The sequence below is a fragment of the Toxorhynchites rutilus genome, chromosome 3 (assembly GCF_029784135.1).
Source record: "Toxorhynchites rutilus septentrionalis strain SRP chromosome 3, ASM2978413v1, whole genome shotgun sequence".
In the NCBI taxonomy this organism is placed as follows: domain Eukaryota; kingdom Metazoa; phylum Arthropoda; class Insecta; order Diptera; family Culicidae; genus Toxorhynchites; species Toxorhynchites rutilus.
Window position 1 is genome coordinate 253252294 of NC_073746.1, and position 21379 is coordinate 253273672.

The following is a 21379-nucleotide window of genomic DNA, read 5'->3' on the forward strand; positions in this document are numbered from 1 at the left end:
CTTCCGTTAATATTACTGGCCTCGAAAAAGAGTTGCATTACTTTCTGATGCTAGAGAGAAGCGGATCTGTCACCCTAAGTGGAGGAAGTTTTGTTACTGGCAAGTGAAACCTAATCACATACAAAATTCCAGAACGACATTTACTTTCTTGGTGACTAAACAAGCGAAATAAACTCTTTGTAATAACAACCAACGCACCAACGAAGCCCTTATGATGACGGAAAACAAACAATGTTAACTGCTTGGAAAAAGACTGAATTATGCCACACAGCTTGTACTCTGCTGTAACACCCATCGATGTGAGTTCGCTGATAAGTTTGTCAAAAGCGACCGCCTTCACCACCAGCGGGGGGAGCTTGATTTTGGTTGCTGCCTGGGTAACGGCGTTTACATTTTCGACCGACGCGCCGAAATCGCCTACTTCCCTGTTGTTCGATGCGGTGTCACACTCGCGAAGGCTCGGTTCAGTGCGAGCGCTATTCACTGCACCAACATCGCGTGCATCATTAGATGACGCTTGGCTCGAAATTTTATTGCCCCTGGCAATGCGTTCGTTTTTTGCAGGGCTCGAGCCTGCCTTCCTCTTTTTCTTGGTCAAACACATTACGAGAAGCGTCTAATTTATTACATGGAAAGGAAAACACATGATACAAATAACGGGAAAAACAAACTGAAAAAACCACACGACGATATCCAAGTTGGGTTACCACTGGTGGGGTCCAATCTTAGATTGTAGCGCAGCGAAAGCAAAGTGAACTGGATTGCTCAACAGTCCGATGCCGAATGAAAGTTTGCCTCACCGAGATCCACTGTTTATACTCTAGGCAAGTATTCCCCTTAATTCTTCTACTTTTCCTTTGTTCACGGAGACATTAAATCCTACGATTTCCCCTCCGTTGGTCGTCGATACGTGCTCGTTATTGAAAGCTCTGTTGGGGAAAGCACACAAATGGAGAAGAAATGTATGGGAAAATGGAAACGTTAAAGTTTTTATGAATTTTAACCATTTACAAACCAGGGGATTCTAATGTATAACATATTAAACAAATCTTACGGAATTTCCGATTCGTTTAGTATGTAAATCGCCAAAATCCGTTCACGGTAAAAATAGTTATTAACGTTAACTTTATTTCATAAAAACGTGACCTGTTTTCTGATTTGGCACCCTTAATGAAAGACGTAGTTCTACGTCAAAAAATTACAGCTCGGTACGATATATGTTAATAAAAAGAAAATTTAATATTTTGAAAGCATATAACATGAATAGCTTACAATTGTACACCAGTCTGTAATATTTTCTATCAGTGCATTGTGAAAGCCATATAAATAGCAGTGGGGTCGCCCTATCGAAAATTTATGCACAGCAAATAGCATCCATCGAACTGCAGAGAAGTATACGGAATTAGCAGCGCAATCCTAGCAAATTTGTAGTAATATGATGATGGCACAAGGTAGTATTGGAAAGACCCGTCGATTCTGCATCCCCGAAAGCCAGACTGCCTCAATCGTTTGGGGAAAGTGGATTATCATTAACCGAACAAGACTGGAAAGAAACTTTGGTGGGCTTCGATTTCGCAAATCGCGTGGAAAATCGTAATGTCTGAGAGAATGGCTGGATCGGTTGTGGGGTAGGGTAGAGTGAGGGCGAGGGAACTCCCGATATGAAAAATATACATGACTTCGTTTGACGCAAAATCATACGAGAGAAACATCAACGCGAACTGTCAGTCAGTCAGTGAACGATGCCTTCAGCATGAAGTAACAGGAGTTTGCTCGCGCGTTGCTACGAGTAGATTGCACTCACACAGGCGCACACAGATTGTACAAAAAACGGAGACGAGATTTTTTCCATCGAATTTGCTGAATTTTACATCATAAAATTCAGGGATAAAAGTAATACCAAAGTGGAGAAATTTATCGGGAAGTTGTTCCCGGGCACACGCCGGTGTATTTGAACCTAGCGAAGACCGGATTTTGTCGGTGCTCGGAGGAGAAAAGACGATTTATTTTTCGCTGCTGCTTACACACGGGTTTGAAGATGTTTGCCGTCGTCTGAACGGGGATCCTACATTTTGGTGGAACTGGCTATGCAAGGATTGTTCCCAGTTTGCGTACAACAAGACAGCGAGATCAGTTCCCTTTGAGGTAATATTTTAATCGGAATAATAATTCTCTCATGTAATAAATATTGAATAATGTTTTTGTTATTTTGCTTTCGTTCGTCAATGAGTAATTTGACATTCTTGTCAAAGAGAAAAACTTTTTGAGGTTATTTTTCTGAGATGTTTATTTTTGCATCGCAGCATATTTCGGATATTATGTTTATCGTTTAATTTTGTTTTGCATTAATGTCTCACTAAATATTTATTAATTCATCGATTATATAAATGCATTTGTTGAATCTAAACTGAAGTAAATTTAATTACTGCTTCCTTTAGAAATTTTGTTTTCTATTATATATTTTCCTAATAACTTATGCGTGCGACAATTAAATTCCTGTTCCATATATTCAGTCTTAATTTCTCCTGTTGAGCTGTATCCTAGGTTGTTCGTTGAATTAATGTTCTAATATATCAGCTGATTCATTGCAATATGCTCTATTTCACGGGTAGCGATGAACGGAACAACTGATGGCAAATCCTCCAGCTCATCTTCGTCGTCGTCATCCGGTGGCGGTAGCATTGGCGGCGGCGCAACAATAACTAATCAACAGAAAGCACCCCGAAATTACAAACTGATAGCAGACCCGTTCCTACATAAAGGAGTTCCAAAAATCTACCGCTACGATGGGATCGTCCCCGGTGATCCAACCTATCCTCCGGTAATACCTAGGGATCCGCGGAATCCACTGGCCAGGATTAGGGCACGTTCGGAAGTATGTGATCTAACTGTTCCGAGGTATGGCTATAATTTATTGTTTCCAGCATTTAGTGTAATGTTTCTTCTCAATCGCTGTTTAGATTCAAAATCGATCAGAACTACATTGGTGAACCTCCGGCTATAGAAATTACTATCACTAACTTGAATGACAACATCGATAAGCCTTTTTTGGCGGACATGCTCGCGAAGTGTGGCACCTATACCGAATTGTACATCTATTACCACCCAGTGACGAACAAACATCTGGGCCTGGCACGGATCGTATTCGAGAATGTCCGCTCAGCGCGACTTTGCGTGGAAAAGCTTAATGGAACCTCAGTAATGGGTAAAGTACTCAACGTCTTCAAAGATTCGTTCGGCGAAGAATGTAAGCGAATATTAGAGGATAGAACGTCGGAAAAACCTAAACGAAATGCCGTACAACCACCACAACCGCCGTCACATGCACACGATGCGATGCCACCACTTCCAGCAGTTGCCACAAGTCAGTTGGGTCCTGCAAAACCATCACATATGTCCTCCGCTAGCCACTACGGGCGTGGTGGTGGTGTTACCGAATTATTAAATGACGAAGACAATTGGGATAGTGACGACGTGGTTAAAGTTGCAAAACCATCATCGATTAAAAATGTACCGGAAAACGACTCATGGGATGCGGACGATTACTCGGGAAGTGCTGGGAACAGCCAGGACTCCAGCTTCTACAACAAAGAAAAATATTCATCGGCGAGGAAAAGTGTAAGCCATTATGACGAGAAGGACGACGACGGGAGAAACAAGGATAAATACTACGACCGAGATCGAGAAAAAGACCGTAAGCACCACCATCATCACAAAAGTGGCAAACGTGAGCGGGATCGGGATCGAGACAGGGACAGCAGGGACTGGGAGCGTGGTAGAGAAAGGGATCGAGAACAGAAATGGGATAGAGGCGAGCGTGAACGAGATCGAGAGAGAGATCGTGATCGCGAGAAGGAACGTGATCGTGACAGAGAAAGAGATCGAGATAGACACTGGGATCGAGATCATGAACGGTTCGGGCGGGATCGTGATAACCGGCGGAAAAGCAAATCCGGAGGTTATTGGCATGTTGAGTCTGGCAGCTATTCTACTGAGGCAAATTATTCTGGAAGCAATCGGTTCTCACAGTACGAATACTATGGATACTCATCGTCTGATTATGGTCATTATGGTTATCCACCTCCGCCACCTTCAGCATCCGTGGGAAACTATGCGGCCACCGAAACCGCAACCACATCGTGGGCACCACCGCCGCCTCCTGATGAAAAGCCAAAAGCACCTCCTCCGCCTCCCACCGCCAGTAAGCCCAAGTCCGTTTTAGACGATTCAGAAATGTGGGATGATGACGCTGATGGAATGGTACAACCAAAGCCACCAATGACGCCTCCTGTTCTTCCTGAGCCAAAGAGTGATCTCAACGTCGAGGATGAGAATAGCGGCTCCGCTTTAGATTTAGACACTAGAATAGCGCTTATGTTCAAGGATAAAACGTTTGGCGCCGCTCCTTTCCTGCAATTGAGTGATGGCGAAGAGGAAGAAAAGAAAGAAGCAACTACCAACTCAGTGAACCAAGCTCAAGACGTGCCAATCAAGGAGGAAATCAAAGAAGAGTCGTCTGCTAGCTCTCCACTTCCGGAAGTTCAACTTAAAAATGAATCCAAAATAGAACCCCCAAAGGAGGAAGGAGCAAGTGACATATCGTCTAGTGACGATGAAATTCTCGCTAAAGAAAGTTCACCTGTGAACAAACCCTACATGGAAGATATTATCAAACGCGATAACGATCAAATGTCGCTATCAAGTCTATCCTCGAATGATGATAAGAACGATGATCTCAAGCCACCCCCACTTCCGGCAGATCCTGCCCCTGAAGCTCCGCCTCCTCCCGAACCAACTGATCAGGTTGCTTATGTTTATCCACCCGGTATTGGACCCGTCATGGGATATCCCCCGGCACCCCCCGGTACTGACCCTTCATACTATTATTCACAAACATACTCCCAAAGTTCGTATCAACAGTATCAATCGGGCTACTATCAAAACAGTTATGTGCATCAGTATGTTCCAGGTTTTACCGGAGCGTATCCGTACCAGTTCCCAGCATCTTCCCAGCCGTATTACTCTCCGAACAAGAAAGATCCCTACGGCAGCGAAGATCGACACCGGTCGACATATACGGGAAGCTCGGGAAGAGATCGCGGCCGGCAGCATCTCCAAAAAAACAATCGCTACGACGATGCCATAACAGCTGTCATCGAACGTGTAACGGCTGAATTGAAGCAAATTCTGAAGAAAGATTTCAACAAGAAAATGATAGAAAACACCGCCTACAAGAATTACGAAGCGTGGTGGGACGAGGAAGAGTTGAAAAGCAAGGGCAAGGATAAGAGTGTTCTGAGCGATATCACCCCTCTAGTTGGTAAGAAAGTGATTGACAAGGCACCGGATATCAACCAGCTGCTCAATCAAACGTACGATAATCTGGACAGTAACAGCAGCTACATGGGGCTTGGACTACGAGCCACCATTCCCAAGATGCCTAGCTTTCGGAGAATACGGAAGGAACCGAGCCCTGTTCCACAGGACGAAGATTCGAGGCGGAGCGATCAAGAGGACATGGTACACGGATCTGACTCGGAGAAAGAACAAGACTGTCAGAATACAACGCCGACAAAGTCTAAAGCACCCTCAAATTTGGTGTCTCCAGGGAGCGCTACTATCTCGAGGATACCCTCCTCTTCCGCTATTCAACGCACAGAGAAACGAAAACCCAGTGTGTCGTCGTTCTTCACGTCGTCCAGTGAAGAGGAGAGTGCCAGTGCCAGTGAGTCAGAGGAAAGCACAGATTCTGGTTCGATTTCTAACGCGGAAATTCCATTCAACAACAACCGGAAGCAACCACAACAATCTTCCTCTCGTGAAAAGCGCGAGAAACGCATCTATTCCGACTCGGACAGTGAAGATGAGTTGCTGGAACAGTCGGGAAACAAATTCTCGCTACCATCCAGCAGTGTTGGCTCTCGTAGCAAGGCGAAGATATACTCCGATTCGGATTCAGATGAACCATCCAAACCTCCCCGCAAAGAAATTTTACCTTCCGTTTCGACCGAGAAAGTTCGCAGCAAAAGTCCGGACAGCCCATCGATTCTGCCGCATAGTAGCGGCACAAGTGAAGAAAAACCAACTCCACCTGCTGCGTTACCGGAGAAAGTTTCGATGCTTCCGCTGGACGAACTACACGAAGATCTATCGCCGGACGTTGATGAGAGCTCTCCTCCCGAGGAGCCTCCGAGAACACCTGGCCGAGAATCTCCGAAAAAATCCCGCTACGATCTTGACCGAATCTACAGTGACTCGGAGGAGGAGCGTGAGTATCAGGAAAAACGAAGAAGGAAGGCCGAATATCTGGAGCAAATCGAACGAGAATTCCAGGAAGAGCAAGCGAGATTAGCTCTTGAAAGCGAACAACTAAAGGCTGCGGCCGAATCGGCTCCTCCGGTTCCGAAATCGCCCGTTAAAGGAGCGAGAAACAACAAGAAGAATTCTTCGGTATCAATACTGGATAAGGCTCCAAGTCCGGGCGATCCCGTCACTCCAATAACCACCCAACCACCTCCAACACCTGGTGCAGGGCTTCTCGATACCTGCAAAGATCCTATGGCTGCCTCCATGCCTACGAGTAGTGCAGCACCAGCAGCAGCAGCTGGGAAAAAGAAAAAAGCGGAAAAAGTCACTAAACCGAAAGCGAAAGGAGGCCGAAAAGCAAAAGATACCAACGGAGTATCTCATAGTGTGCTTTCTGTACCAGAAGTATCTCCTATTCCAGTGCAACAGCCCCCAGCACCCGCACCTGTAATTACACCATCAGTAGCAAATCTTCCTCCGCCTTTTGAACCACTTGGTACTGCTCCACGGACCACTTCGACGGCAGACGATTTCTTCTCTGCCGACGAGGAGGCGAGACGAGCCGCGAAAGCGTCTCCCACCTCTTCGGATGGTGGTTCGAGTCAGATTAGTCAGGTGGCACTTGATCACTGCTATTCATTACCACCCTCAGCGTCGCCTTCATCCTCATCGCCACATCCCCAGTCAGATTACTCAGCGCCGGTCGCTAAATCTGCGAACAAATATGCACCCTCGTCCGATGTGCTTGCGCACGACCATGGCTACACAAACAACGATAACGCTGGTGTACTTCCGGGAACACCAGGACAAGCAGTTGCGGCCATCTCAGTGGAGCATGTGCAGCATGTCACCCCTGACGCTGCTGCAGAGTTGAAAGCCATTGTTCCTGGTTCAGCTACTGCAGCTCCATCCTCACGCCCGGTCGGCCGTCCAAAGAAGGAGACCAATGCTGCAAAGGCGAAACACAAGAAACGCACGGAGAAGCAGGAGAAAATAGCAATTGCACAACGAGGCTATGCCAGTGCTGCTGGTGCTCAAGCGCTCGCTCCTTACAATCAATCAACACAATTTGTACCTGTTGCTAAATACCGGGAACGCGAGATTCGTTCCGAAATGGGCGTTCTGTACGATTTCCTTACGCGCGGAATCGACGCCGAAGATGTCCACTACATCAGACAGAGCTATGCATTGCTCCTCAGTGATGATGCGAACAATTATTGGCTGAACGCTACTCATTGGGTTGATCACTGCACAACGGAACGAAGCTATATTCCACCGCCCGCGAAAAAGCGTAAAAAAGACAAAGAATCAGTGTCCGACATCAAACAACACTCGACCGGGTCGGCTCGAACTCAGGGCTTCTACAAGATAGACCCCAGAGAAAAGGCAAAATACAAATACCACCATTTGAAGGGCACGGCAGCGGCGAACCACTTGAACAAAATCGAAACGGCCAAAGCCGTTGCAAAAATGCAGGGCCTGTCACGAGAGGCTCGCTCCAACCAGCGTCGACTGTTGACAGCGTTTGGTGCCAGCACTGAGTCCGAGTTGCTCAAGTTTAACCAGTTGAAGTTCCGCAAGAAGCAGCTGAAATTTGCGAAATCGGCCATCCACGACTGGGGACTCTTTGCGATGGAACCGATTGCGGCCGATGAGATGGTCATCGAGTACGTTGGGCAGATGGTTCGCCCCTCGGTGGCTGATCTGAGGGAAACAAAGTACGAAGCCATTGGTATCGGCAGTTCGTATCTCTTCCGGATCGATATGGAGACGATTATCGATGCAACCAAGTGTGGCAATTTGGCGCGTTTTATCAATCACAGCTGTAACGTAAGTAGACTTATGATTTTTTTTCGGTGGAGGATTCCAACCCAAAGCAAATCGACGATTTCCAGATTTCCACTTTTTCAAATATGTATATATGTATATTTATGGGGAGAATAGTCACGATGGATTGTTGATATTGTTTTGTATCCAGCGAATGCTAATCCGCAGCAATTTAATTAATTAATAAAATAATTTTAAACTTTTCTTAGCAATTTGTGAGGTGTGTGCCGATGCATTATTATGTAACAAAATGGCTTCTCATAGATCACAAATTGATCGATGGTTTGAGATACAGTCAAACTTCGATTATCCGCGAAAGTGAGTTCCTTAGTAATTCTATGAACCTTCCCGAAATTTGTCAGTGAGTGGTAGAGTCTTGCTTTTTTGCTTTGGTCATCGCCTTCACATTATCTGATCACTGATATACAAGACCTTACAGATTAATAGTTCAATAATTTATGTATTGATGAAACATTTTTTTTCGTTTTTGTACCTCATGTTTAGTCCCATATTGCGTTATCTGCGATTTTCGTTATATGCGATGACCTGGCCCGACTATTTCGAGGATAAACGAGGTTCTATTATATATTATTTGATCGGAAGCATTGATCACCTTTAATCTTCCTACACTCGGGCATAGGTCTGACAGACCAAGCATCAATGAGGTGGCTGAATTAAACTACTATTAAAACTGAATGAAGTCAAAGAAAAAATATTTTCTGACGTTTTTTCACTCAATTATATCTTTTTCTTTGAATAAATACCAAGAACGCCTAAAATACACAATAGCAAAACCACAGAGACGTGCACAGCTCAGAGTACACAAACTACGATTTTTCGCGCGAGTATAATGTTAAGAAGTTTATATATAACAAGGCCCTTTTAATTTAATCAAACACAGAGCACTTTCTCCTTTCCGAAACGTCTTTGTATCGCGGTCGATGCTGAAGATAATTTCCGGCATTTATGAATAATAGAAAATCCATGTTTCGTCACCTGCTTCAGTCTCAGTCTTCATCAGCTGGAGCAGCTCTGAATCTTCAAGGTTTTTTTTATCGAAAACGTCTTTGCAACATGGTCTGATTTGAAATATTTGTCCAATTAACTCGGTTCGGGACTATCTCTCTCCACCCCGTGCTCACCAGGTTCTGCTCCACTTGGTCGAACCACCTTTCTCGCTACGCTCTTCGTCGTAAACACCATTTTTGCTAATATTTTTTCTTAAATTCTAGTTTATTGTACCTTCTCAGGGTGTCGATTACCTGGAAAACCCTTGAAAATCGAGGAATGCCAATGAATTTAAACAATGTCAGGGAACTTCGTCACCAATCAGGAAAAAAAACTTTTGAATTTTTTGACTACTGTACATAATTTTTTTACAATTTCAATTATTCCGAATAATAATTGATTTTCAGGAGGAATAAATACGCTTTAAAAAAAAATTGAGCAAAATCAACTTCTCATCAAATTAGTATTCTAGTAAATGAAAAACACTTTTTTTGCAGGTGTTGAAGAAATTCCATACGATAATCGTGTCTGAAGTCATTTTTATATTATAATGAAGAGTTTCAGTAAACATATCGGAAATGTATACACAAATTGTCAAATGAAAGTCAGAAATATATGTGTAAAGTAATTCAATAACATGATATAAACATTTTCATTAGAATTTTAACATTTTGAAACTGGCTTCGTGCCTTCTAATCTGATAAAGAATACACTTTCGAGTTTGGGACCCAAAGTATGGCCTCGAACATGCCATCATTGATTCCGATCAAAAATTGGCTGGAAAACAACCAATATAGACCTTTAGAATATATGGACGGATTATGGCGTATCAGTTGAGTTCGAGCAGACTTCTCACTGAAACAATATTCTAAACTTGTTGCAAGCAACAAAGGCAATAAATGTTGCTCACAATGATTTGAAAAACCACTGAATAAATTTTTGGATGGGATTTCAACCGGGTGATAAGTTTGCGGAGTTTGAGAGGGACTTTTCCATTAACGCCTAATGGGCCTGATTACGAACGTCACTTCACGGTGAACACGGAATAATATGCAAACAATCCTCAATCCTATCCTCAACAACAAGGTATACAAAACAGGCTTGAGGCGATTTGGACCTATGTCAATTCCGAAACCTCGTCGAAAGTCAGCCAAAACATCTGTAAATGAGGTCTAAGGAAGTCACCTTGAATAAGAAATATTTGTTTTGATTTGTCTTTATTTACTTTGTATAATGTAAAACGAAGGTTACAACAAAACAAAATGCTTTGTTTCCATGGAACTTGAACTGCCCATGTTTGTATGGTTCCCGGAATAAATCGCCACAGAAAACGACTGCAACAGAAACCACCGCTTATAAAATGTGTAGTAGGCTATAAATATTGTGGCGCGGTATTGTATTTCAAAACAAGAATTAACCGGGCAAACGTATCGCCCCAGGCAAACGTAACGCCCCGGGCAGACGTATACCGTCCGACGCTCGCTAGAGCTCGGTCGGACATTGCTAAAGGATCGTATCCTATGTTTCAAACTAACCGGGCAATCAGTGGATCCCAGGTTTGCGTGCGAGACACCGCCGCTTCCGACGGCGGGTCGGCGGTGGACTCGGATTGCGTCATCTTGGCGGCATGGGCCGCCTCGATTCCTTATCCTCGCCAAATGGGGACTTCGTCCCCATTACATTGTCCTCAGAATAAATTTCGAAAAACGAGAACAAGAGAATAAATTTATAATAGAAATGTGAGGCACATGATGTTTTTCCCGCGCCAAATATTTCTAGCCTACTACACTTTTTCTAAGCGGTTGTTTCTGTTGCAGTTGTTTACTGTGGCGATTTATTCCGGTCACCGTTTGTATAGGGGACGTAAGCGACAAAATGAAAAATCGACTTTTTCGCTGTTTCGCATTCTACGCAATGTAATACGTTTGCTCAACATGCAAACAAACATTTTTTGTTCGAAAACATTTGAGCAATTTAGAATAACAGTTTCCGAAAAATCACTGTTTGTCCGCATAACAGACGTAGTTCCATACAGCTTTCATACATCGTTCGAAAATCAACAATTATAAGTATTATGTGCTACACTGAGAGGAAAATTTTGTATATATGACCATTTTTTTTGGTAAATATTACGTAAATATAATGCCGTACGCTCTTCGCTTTCTTTAATGTGGCTCACACTGGTCACGGGTGTCTCTTATTCGAATACGTTGCCAAATATGATAACCGCGTTCAACACATGGAACAACGGTATTTCTATAAAATAAAACGAATTGCATAACATAGTGCCAAATATTTTAAAAATAATTGAGCATTTACCTATTTTTACTGGAAATCCCAATGGAAGCTGCATAGTGAAAAAATCATTCAGTTCAGTCACATGCGGACTACTGATCATTGTGGATCAAAATTGGTAGTACATGTTCTTTAAATTTGATAAGAAATTCTCCACTCAGCCACATGTTAGCTTAGAACCCCTGTAGAATTAATGTTGTCGTGACGATGTGCTTGAAATTGTGATACTTTCGCCATAGCATATCGTTCATCAGCTAGTGGAGTTTTTGCTGCAGTCAGTATATGGAATAACACCGACAATCTGAGCTGTTGCTGCTGTTTCCATCCGAGTCGATGTTGTCCGAATCGGTAGCTGTTGATTGCTCTGTGTAAAACGGTTGTTGCTGGTTTCCTCGCTGCTGACGGCACGATTGGCCCAACTGATATCCATCGTTTCCTGGAACAACAAATGGGTCGAGAGGCGATCCATTGATGCTGTTGGTTTCGATCTGTGGATAATAGAATAAGGGGAAAAATCAAACAATAATCGGATCATCAATCAATTGTGCACGGCGACATCCGCCGTTTTTGGCCTCTGATGTATCTAAACACTTACGGCTGCGTGAAACCGTTGCTATGGATTTCTAAGAATTTAAGCTGAAAAAGGAAAATATTTACGTAAAAGGAATCATAATACAACCAAATGTTTACCTCCGTATCGCTTCGCTTCCATTAGAGAAATGACAGTTTCATACACACAGTTGCCAGAAATAAAAATACTCAAGGTTACACATGCTATGAAGTAAAATGTACGAATCATTGGTAGGGGTGTACATTGCATCTGACATCAGTTTAACAAAGTTTTTGTAATATTTACAAAAAATTTGTACATTTTACAAATGTTTCGACTACTAAAGATTTGGTAGCTGCATTTACTAAAGTTTTTCTCCAGTGTATAAGCTAAATCTACATTTGAATCACATTTTTTGTAGAGTCCAAACATGCCTGTTACGATAGTGTCTTATTACTTAGTGTTTCCTAACAGATGAATATAAGAAACCAATGAAACACTTATGCTTATATAATTACTATTTTCTGTAAACTGCACTGCGATGAACAAGGAGAAGTGTTTGTGTTTTTTAATGTTATAATTACCTAAATTTCTGCATTTGAATCTTCAAGTAGATAATGAAACAATCAGATCAGTACTAAAATCAAAATAATATTGGTTCTTAGCATTATCACTCCTCGGATTCGACATCGAATTATTCTACATACTCAGGATTTACTCATACCGATGGTGTAAGTCACTCCGCTATCTTTATGCGATTGATCGATATGATTTACCATGTTGCTAAAATTACCAACATTGCAGATTGCCATTACAAATTCAATTAATTTGAAAAACACGAACCAGCTGTTTTTAACATATCTCAGAGTATTCAGGAAAAAAGTATTATCATAGACTCGCAACAAAACCAGAGCACTTTTTCCAGACATTTCACTAAATTTCTTCCAAACCTTTTTGATTTTATCTGATAACAACTGAAACTACCGACGGAGACGTTTTGACTATTGTCAGAAATACTAACGCTACAGATGAAGCAACGTGGCTATGCGAACGAATGTTCATTGAAACGATTGATTGTCCGAATAAATAGACGTATGCGTTTTCCAAATGGAAAAAAAATATGTTTTAATCCGCAAAATCTCCTAGGATCTCTTTTTACCGATAACATCCTTCAACTAGACAGATTATTTCATTGGAAATTTGCATGGTTACGCTTGTAGCCAGAAAAACAACAAATTGCGTTTTCCCAACACTAATGGTGTTGGTGATTACGTGAACTTCTCAGTTTATTCGCCCCTAACCTCTCGGCATTGAGAAAGGATATTTGAAATGACTCACTGCCGCTCTCGTCTGGATGAATCGTTAATGCTGCGATTTGAAATACCGAATGGCTTATTTATATGAGGAGGGTGGTACTAAGCCGACTGGTGGTCCTGCTACCGAATTTTTAGTAGTGTCAAATGAAAGGTGCAACAACGCTGAAAATTTGCTTGCATAGTGACATTTTTGCTGCTCCCTTCATTGTATCAAAACGGAAAAAAATATATTTTTGTCCTGTACGGAAAATGAGTCAAATGTTCTTTTAGATGGCGAAAAATAGCAAAACTAGATAATTTCGATTTATTATGGTCTGTTCATAAAAAAGCTATATAAATTGAACTTACATATTGCCTGTAGTACACGGCATACCGTTATTTGTGAAAGCGGGTGATCCGGAACCGACCTAAAAAAGAAGGTCCTAAACTGACCAATTGTTTTTGCTTCGTAATTATTCAACTCGTTCACGCTTGTCATCAAAGGTTCGCACAAGCCTGGCTCATAGAGCGGCGTTCACTGTCGGGGGAATGCATTTGATTATGGTATTAGACGCTTTAGATGAACTGAACGTGTTAAAGCAGGTATTTGTGTTTGTGTGTGCATCTGTTCGTGGACTTTGGTGTTTGCGTGTTGAGCGTTTAGCGTTGCGTGTTGAACGTTTACCGTTTAGCGTTGAGCGTTGAGTGATGATCATTCAACGTTGAGCGTTAAGTGTTAAGCGTTGAGTGTTTGGCGTTTAGCGTTTAGTGTTTTGCGTCTAGCATGGAGCGTTGAACGTTTTTACATTGAGCGTTGAGCATTGTACATTGAGCATTAGCGTTGAACGTTGATCTAAGACCGTTGAACGTTGATGTTGCATCCGTTTCCGTTTTCATTTGTATATGTGCTACCGTCGTTTTGCTCTAATATGCTTTTCGTCTCTAACATTTTCTTTGTCTAACTCCACTCAACTACATTTCCGGTCATTTAGGGCCGTCCTTGGACCAGTTAAAAAGCCGAATTTCGTAAACAATTAACGCTATTTTCAAATGGAAGATTTGCTGTGAGGGGCATTCGAATGTAATTTGGAATGTTATGAAAATTGACATTATTTTCGCATGACAAAAACATTGATTAAATTACAGTAAAATCATTTCTTCAAATTATATTTCATACCTGTTGTCGCACTCAATGCGAATCTTCCTTTGGAATCCTTTTGTTCATCCAATTTCATGATCAACACGAATCAAACAATTCATTGAAGTTCCCCTCAATTTTATTTGACGTTTAACACGCCGGACCAGTTAAAATGCGAATGTCAATAACTGGTCTTCCCTTTTCGCCCAGTTAGCGAATGTTTACTACAGTTCCTCGCTGATGCATTAGTCGCTCGTTGTTGACAGCACGGATAGGTAAGCACTTAAATGCACAGAAAAAATACGGGAAAATGGGAATGATTTTTAAACCATTTACGGATTAGGGAATCGTAATATAAAACATAGAGAATTGTCGATGTTTGTTATGAAAGTCATCAAAATACTTGCGCGGCAAAGATAGTTATTAATGTTAGATTTATTTCAGAAAAACGTTACGTGTTTCCTGATTTGCCACCCTTAAAGGGACCCATGACTGCAGACTTTTTATCGACCGATAGTTTAGTTAGTTTTGATTGCTAGTGCGCACACCGAGCCAGGGTTTGATTGAAAGCAATCGGGAAGCCTGTCAAACTTTTTCATCGGTCGATACTGAATCGGTGTAATGTGCACATATGCATAACTCTCCGTACTGATTAAGAAGCCAGCCAGACCATCAGACGATCGAAAGTCTGCAAACTGCGGGGGTATTTACGAAAATATTTGCTGTGCATGTTTATGTAAGGGATGTTATTGAGTGAAACTGGCAAGGATTTGATCTCGTTTCGTTGATTTGCGATGGAATTACTCACATACCTCTCCTCACACATCCATGCAGTAATTTCTAACATGTACCGTTTTCTTTTTCAGCCGAATTGCTATGCAAAGGTCATCACGATCGAGTCGGAAAAGAAGATCGTAATATACTCGAAGCAGCCCATCGGGGTGAATGAGGAGATTACCTATGACTACAAGTTCCCGCTGGAGGACGAGAAGATTCCCTGCCTGTGTGGAGCGACCGGTTGTCGAGGAACGCTCAATTAGTGGGTGTTTTTGGTAAGACTATTTTCTGGGTGTTTGTATAACACGGTTCACCTCATGCTGTACTCATGACAGCTTGACACGCTGAATAAGTGTCTAAAATGAAATTAAGAAGGTTTTTTTTTAGTTTGAGAAGGTTAGAGCAGTAAGAACTTATCTTATACTGGGCGTCGATTATTTCACATTTCCTGGGAATAACCATGGACTAGTTTCTAAAGGATCCTATTCTTGAACAGGAACGAAATGAAAAGACGATGAAGTAAGGCAACAAGAAGGAAGAATAAATCACTGTTATTGAAAAACAACTACTCTGATAGAACCATCCCGGAAAATGTCATACACAACTGATTTGTTCGTACTCTTTTTCAACGTCTTGAATTGGATTGTAGTTTGGTTTGGTGTGAAACACGTAATTTCTCAAACACTGCGAGTTTCTTTTTGTTTAATTGCACCATTGAGTGCAAAGTTGATGTGTAATATGATTACTCAAGGTAAACTAGTGTTTAGAAGATGGAAGGAAAGTGTAGATTAATGAATATTATATATTTATTCATTAGTTTCATATTTCCTTGTGATGGTATGACGAACAATACATTTCAGGATCGCCAGTTATTTCATTTCTTTCTGTGCATAATAGAAAGAGGAAAGCAATTCGATGTTTTTTCTATCTTGCTTTTATTATTAACTTATCGTTAAGTGTTACTTCTTAAGTGTTCATCAAATGTAAATATTATCACTAGTTTAATTGATACATAAGAACGTAAAGATACAAACAAAAAACTGAAAATAACGAATTCATTTTGTCGTTCTTCTTTGCGGCGTTTGTGTCTTTCTCGACAGCGAGAGAGATTGAGATAGGTGGAAAGAAATCGTCCCTTTTTTGATTGAACTATTTAATTTGCTATGGCTGGCCGATCATTGCTTCTTGGGCGATGAGGAATACTGCATGTCCAGCTGAGATTGGGCAATATCGCTGAGGGCGGCCTGAATTTTTTCGAGCAACATTTCGCCTTTTCGCACGACCTCTTCTAATTTCTCAGCCGATTCCTGATTTTCAATTTCTAGCCGCTTCAATGCCTGCACTTGCAGCTCGATGGAACTTTCTTCGCTGGGTAGAGATTCGATGAGTGTATCGATGTCCTTGGCACATCGTGTGATCAAGGTGGAAAACAATTGTGCATAATCTTCCTGCTGGTTTTGCTGTGGAGTCTGGGAGCCGGCTCGTTCAAAGCCGGGAAATTTGCTCGGCACTGAGCACTGCTGCAGTATACCGATGCTGTTACAGAAGTGTTCCGCTTGCTGTAATGGTAAAACAAACTATCAGTTGTAAAACAATGGGTGATTATATTATACTATATTATTTTACTGATAATATAAATATATTACAAAATATGAACGGCGGCCCACAATTTGATATAATTTCTTTGAATGATATCAATCAAACCAGAAGATATGAATGAATTTCAAGATATGAATGATAGTTGAATTTCAAGCAAAAAATTGCACTTGCTTGTTTCTTGCTGGATCGGAGGTATTGGGGTTCTCGTTCACGTCATTTTCCCCATCTTTTCTACTTTAAGGTGGTTATTTCTTTTACCAGTGCACTAATTGCAAAGTGCATAAGGGTACGAAGATGGGTCAATGATCTCTGTAACTTGACACTTCACGATTTAAATGACACGGACACATCAGAACATCGACACATCCAGTTTGATTGTTTTGATATCTACCGTCACGTACATAGTATTTATATCAACAATTACCACCAGAATAGCACCAACCTGATTCACCGTGTCCTGAAGCTGGGTTAGTCTGTCAGCCATCGCTTCGAAGACGATTGAATAATCCAGCTTTTCCTCGTCAATTTTGGCAGAAATTAAAATTTCAACACAAAAAAGAAAAATAAAAACAGAAAAAAACTAAAGAGCTTAAAGGGTGCCACTGTGCAGCGGCTGACCTCAGCTACTGCTCGACACTCTGACACTTCCGGAACTAATCACAGGCGAAATTGAGAAGAGAAAGAAGAACGGAGTCCCTCGGGATGGTTTAATCGAACTAGATTAGTGTCCGTAAGTCAAGCCCTGGTGTACAACTACTCTAAGGACGATTCATGTCTTCTCAGGCGTTCAGAAAGTTCGATAATCGAACAACCGGCAATATTTCCACGACAAAACCGCAAAAAGACACCTTACTTTTACACGCGAGCGTGGAAATATGACTAAAATGAATGCTAAATTTTTCCAAATGTCAGCCCAGTGTCGGACTTTGTTTCTGTCGGAGAAAGGGGTCGCCGATATCGATGAATTTATTTCAAGGTACATATATTAAAATGGGAATCTCAATCCGTATTCCCTTTTACGACATTCGAGACCAAGGTACGTATATATATATATATATATATATATATATATATATATATATATATATATATATATATATATATATATTTATAAGTTAAGATCCCTACATTCAGCCCGCCGCCAGGTAAACAACAATAGAAGCAATATAGAGCATACTTTCCACGTGGGTACGCATTGAACAAGGACAATACTAGGAAACAGGGTAAATAAAGGAGATACAGGTAATCCGCCTATGCTGGAAGGGGTAGATAAAGTAAAGTTTCTAGCCGTGTATAAAAATGGGAAACAATGTGAAATAAACCAGTTCTAGTTAATATATATTTAAACTTTGCAGTTCATTCGCCTCTAAGGATATATATATAATACGTATGTTCATTAATTTACATTTAATGCGACATGTAATTGAGCATTGACGATTAGAGTGGTGGCGACTTCCAATGTGGGGTTATAATTTGGGCCCCGAACTCGATGTTTACAATAATATTCAATTAGAGATAAATATGTCCAGTTAAATGTGTCGCATCACATGCCTGTGCAATTAGCAAAATGTCGCATCAAATGTGGATTACTGTATACATATACGCACCTTGTTCGAGACATCGAAAATACAGTGTGGCCGTCTACAGGATTTTATTTATGAACGATGTAACGGTAGAGTGGAATTTACTGAAGCAGTTTTCACTTCATGAACCGTTGTTTCATTCGTTGATACATAATACAGACTGGAGTAAATGAACCATCTTTCAGATTAGCATCATGTTAGCTTGATAACAGGTGTAAATTTTCAAAACATGGAATGAAAATTATTTTTGAATGTTGTTTGCATGCTCTGGTTACATGGTCGGTGTTAAGTCAGACCGGACCATGTGACATTTTTATGATTTCGTGAAAAACATAAAGTTTAATGCTCAGCAATTTTCAAAACATTCATTTTTTTTCGTTCAATATTGTTCTTAGAAATGTTAGCTACTCTCTGGCAATATTTTGACGTATGGTAGTTGTAAAAAAACATCAAGTATCATGCCAAAAAAGGCAGTTATTTTTCTGCCTATGCGTACATGGTCCACTCTGACTGAATTAAATGAAGCTTTTTTTAAGAGTTGGTTCACTATGACTGAACAGCTTCGACCTACACGACGACCTTCACGAAACTCGTCGGACAGCGATCTATGACCACGATTGAATTCACTATACCAGCGATACACAGTGGTTTTTGATGGAGCTTCATCGCCAAAAGTCAAATTAAGTTGATTGACGCACTCTTGTTGTGATAATCCACGTCGAAAGTCGTAAAAAATCATCGCACGAAAATGTTCACAATTCAGTTCCATTTTTTTGCCGAGACCAAACTTTCAACTAAATATAAAATAAACAAATAGCGTCCGTATGACAAAATGTTCTGAGTACGTATATCGTCAAAAATGTCAAATTTTACGATGGAACCGTCAGATGGACTCACATGACATCAGTGTTGCCAATTCCCGAAATATAAATAGTGACCCTCGTATGATTGCACGGAAAACATTAAGCATAAACATCCCATTTTCAATCATCCTAGACAGTATTCGTCAATAGAATCGTCAAATTTGAATTCATTGTCATCGCTACAGCCTAAATCGCACTCTGAAATAGTACATTTTGCGATCATTCACACTGAAGATAAGCAGTTTTCACTGATCCGTTCAGTCGGAGTGGACCAAGTTTATTTTTTAATATACTCAGAATGTGCACATTTCATATTAACGGATTCAAGCAAATTTCGACAAGGTACCTTTTAGCTTGAAGAAAATGTTTTATTGGTTTGAATTCGGCGTTTGGATATTGTTTAAATTCAATATACAAATGATTGTCACATGATCCACACTGTCTACACATGATATAGAGCCATTTCGCCATGGTAAATCGTACATGGCCCGCTCTGACTGCATACTATGAGGTATTTCGTTGATCAATCATAACAATTTCGATCCGTTATTCCTGCTGTATGCGTAAATTTTCAAATCTAATAAATGTGGTATTTAGCTTACATAATGCTTAACCAAATATAATCAATAACTCGAAATTTTCAATTTTGCGACTTGGTCCCCTCTGACTAAACACCGACCACATAGTCCAAACCCTTATGTAATCTTTATTGAGAGAACTCCTAAATATTTTTACCAGAACCTATGAAAATTTTGACAAATTGCCCTAACAATAAGGAGATTGATGATGTTTGTTATTCTAGAAGATATGAGCATGACGCTATCCCCATATTTCGCTCGGTTTATATCATTAATTCTGATCGTAAATTGAAATATTGGGTCTTATTCCCATATTCACTTCACGGTGAAAACGAAATGAAGTGTATTCGCGATGACAACGATACGGTGTCGACATCTGTATACGAAATCAGTATTTCACTAAAACTAATCATTATAGTATACGAGGGTCACTATTTATATTTCGGGAATAGGAACAAAAACAAATAGTTAAGCTGCGAATATATTTTTATTGTTTTTCAAAGTACTCGCCACGATGATCGATACACTTTTGCATGCGCTTAAACCAATTTTCAAAGCATTTATTTCAATCGACACGAGCCTTTTTTTTTTGAGCGATTGTCAAATTATGTGGGATCCAACGTGAACATAATTTTCGCACAACTAAGTGTTCATGTAAAATCGCATATATGCTGGTGGAACTAATGCTTAGGGATGCCTCAATCTCACATTAGGTTACATGACGATCTTGCTTAATCATTTCGTGCACAGCATCGATGTTTTCTGGCACTACAGTCGATCTTGGACGACCTTTACGAAACTCGTCGGACAGCGAACTACGACCACGATAGAATTCACTATACCAGCGATACACAGTGGTTTTTGATGGAGCTTCATCGCCAAAAGTAAAATTAAGTTGATTGACGCACTCTTGTTGTGATAATCCACGTCGAAAGTCGTAAAAAATCGTCGCACGAAAATGTTCACGATTCAGTTCCATTTTTGACGTAGGACTACGTCTAACCGGAAGATATAGGGGGTGGAATGGAAATCTAGGCACTGAACAAGTAGAAAAAAATGCAAGATTTGGAACGCTTATAACTCGAGCATTTCTCAATAGATCGCAAAGGTTTTTGCATCAATTGATAGGAAATATATCTACGCATCTAGCATAATGAATAACATTTCATTTTTCTTGAGATAAATAATTGAATAATTGTGAAATATCAAGCATTGTCCAAATCCACTATGTGCCCATTTTTGATTGGTCCATTTTGTGCTCCTCAAATCGTACCGACCAAAACGTGCAACCAGAGTAGCAATGAAATAGAATGAAGCACGATTAGAAAGGAAAAAGAAAAAAAATGAACGAAACATTGGTCGCAGTCTCACACATGCGTAATTCTCGAGCCAGCCAGTCAGCTTAAAAATCCTCGCTCCGCTGCCGTAACGATCATTCTTTGTGTGGACACCGACTGGACAACATCGTTGCTGGACGAGCTGGACGGCGAGGGATCGAGTGCCTTTCTCAAGGCAAGAGGGTGGAGGTGGTAGCGCTGGAGTAGAGTAGCGTAGAGTTTT

General features: G+C 41.0%; 2 protein-coding genes across 2 annotated transcripts; one reads left to right on the forward strand and one right to left on the reverse strand.

Annotated features, from left to right (window-relative positions):
- Nucleotides 1-1388: 1388 nt before the first annotated feature.
- On the forward strand, nt 1389-16250 carry LOC129776453 (histone-lysine N-methyltransferase SETD1). Its single transcript, XM_055782109.1, has 4 exons — nt 1389-2145; nt 2613-2898; nt 2961-8136; nt 15286-16250. The coding sequence occupies exons 2-4, from the start codon at nt 2615-2617 to the stop codon at nt 15457-15459; spliced, it is 5634 nt and encodes a 1877-aa protein (XP_055638084.1). The 5' UTR covers nt 1389-2145; nt 2613-2614; the 3' UTR covers nt 15460-16250.
- Nucleotides 16099-17688, reverse strand: LOC129776454 (mediator of RNA polymerase II transcription subunit 21). The gene is made up of 2 exons (XM_055782110.1): nt 17238-17688; nt 16099-16755 (listed from the first exon to the last, which is right to left on the reverse strand). The coding sequence occupies exons 1-2, from the start codon at nt 17277-17279 to the stop codon at nt 16372-16374; spliced, it is 426 nt and encodes a 141-aa protein (XP_055638085.1). The 5' UTR covers nt 17280-17688; the 3' UTR covers nt 16099-16371.
- Nucleotides 17689-21379: the final 3691 nt, after the last annotated feature.

What these genes read in the sequence shown, in the direction of transcription:
- LOC129776453 (XM_055782109.1), top strand. Translation starts at nt 2,615, where the DNA reads ATGAACGGAACAACTGATGGCAAATCCTCCAGCTCATCTTCGTCGTCG. An exon ending in TGTGATCTAACTGTTCCGAG is followed by an intron (nt 2,899 to 2,960) that starts GTATGGCTATAA and finishes ATCGCTGTTTAG; the next exon opens with ATTCAAAATCGATCAGAACT. An exon ending in TTATCAATCACAGCTGTAAC is followed by an intron (nt 8,137 to 15,285) that starts GTAAGTAGACTT and finishes TTTCTTTTTCAG; the next exon opens with CCGAATTGCTATGCAAAGGT.
- LOC129776454 (XM_055782110.1), bottom strand. Translation starts at nt 17,279, where the DNA reads ATGGCTGACAGACTAACCCAGCTTCAGGACACGGTGAATCAG. An exon ending in TTCAGGACACGGTGAATCAG is followed by an intron (nt 16,756 to 17,237) that starts GTTGGTGCTATT and finishes TTACCATTACAG; the next exon opens with CAAGCGGAACACTTCTGTAA.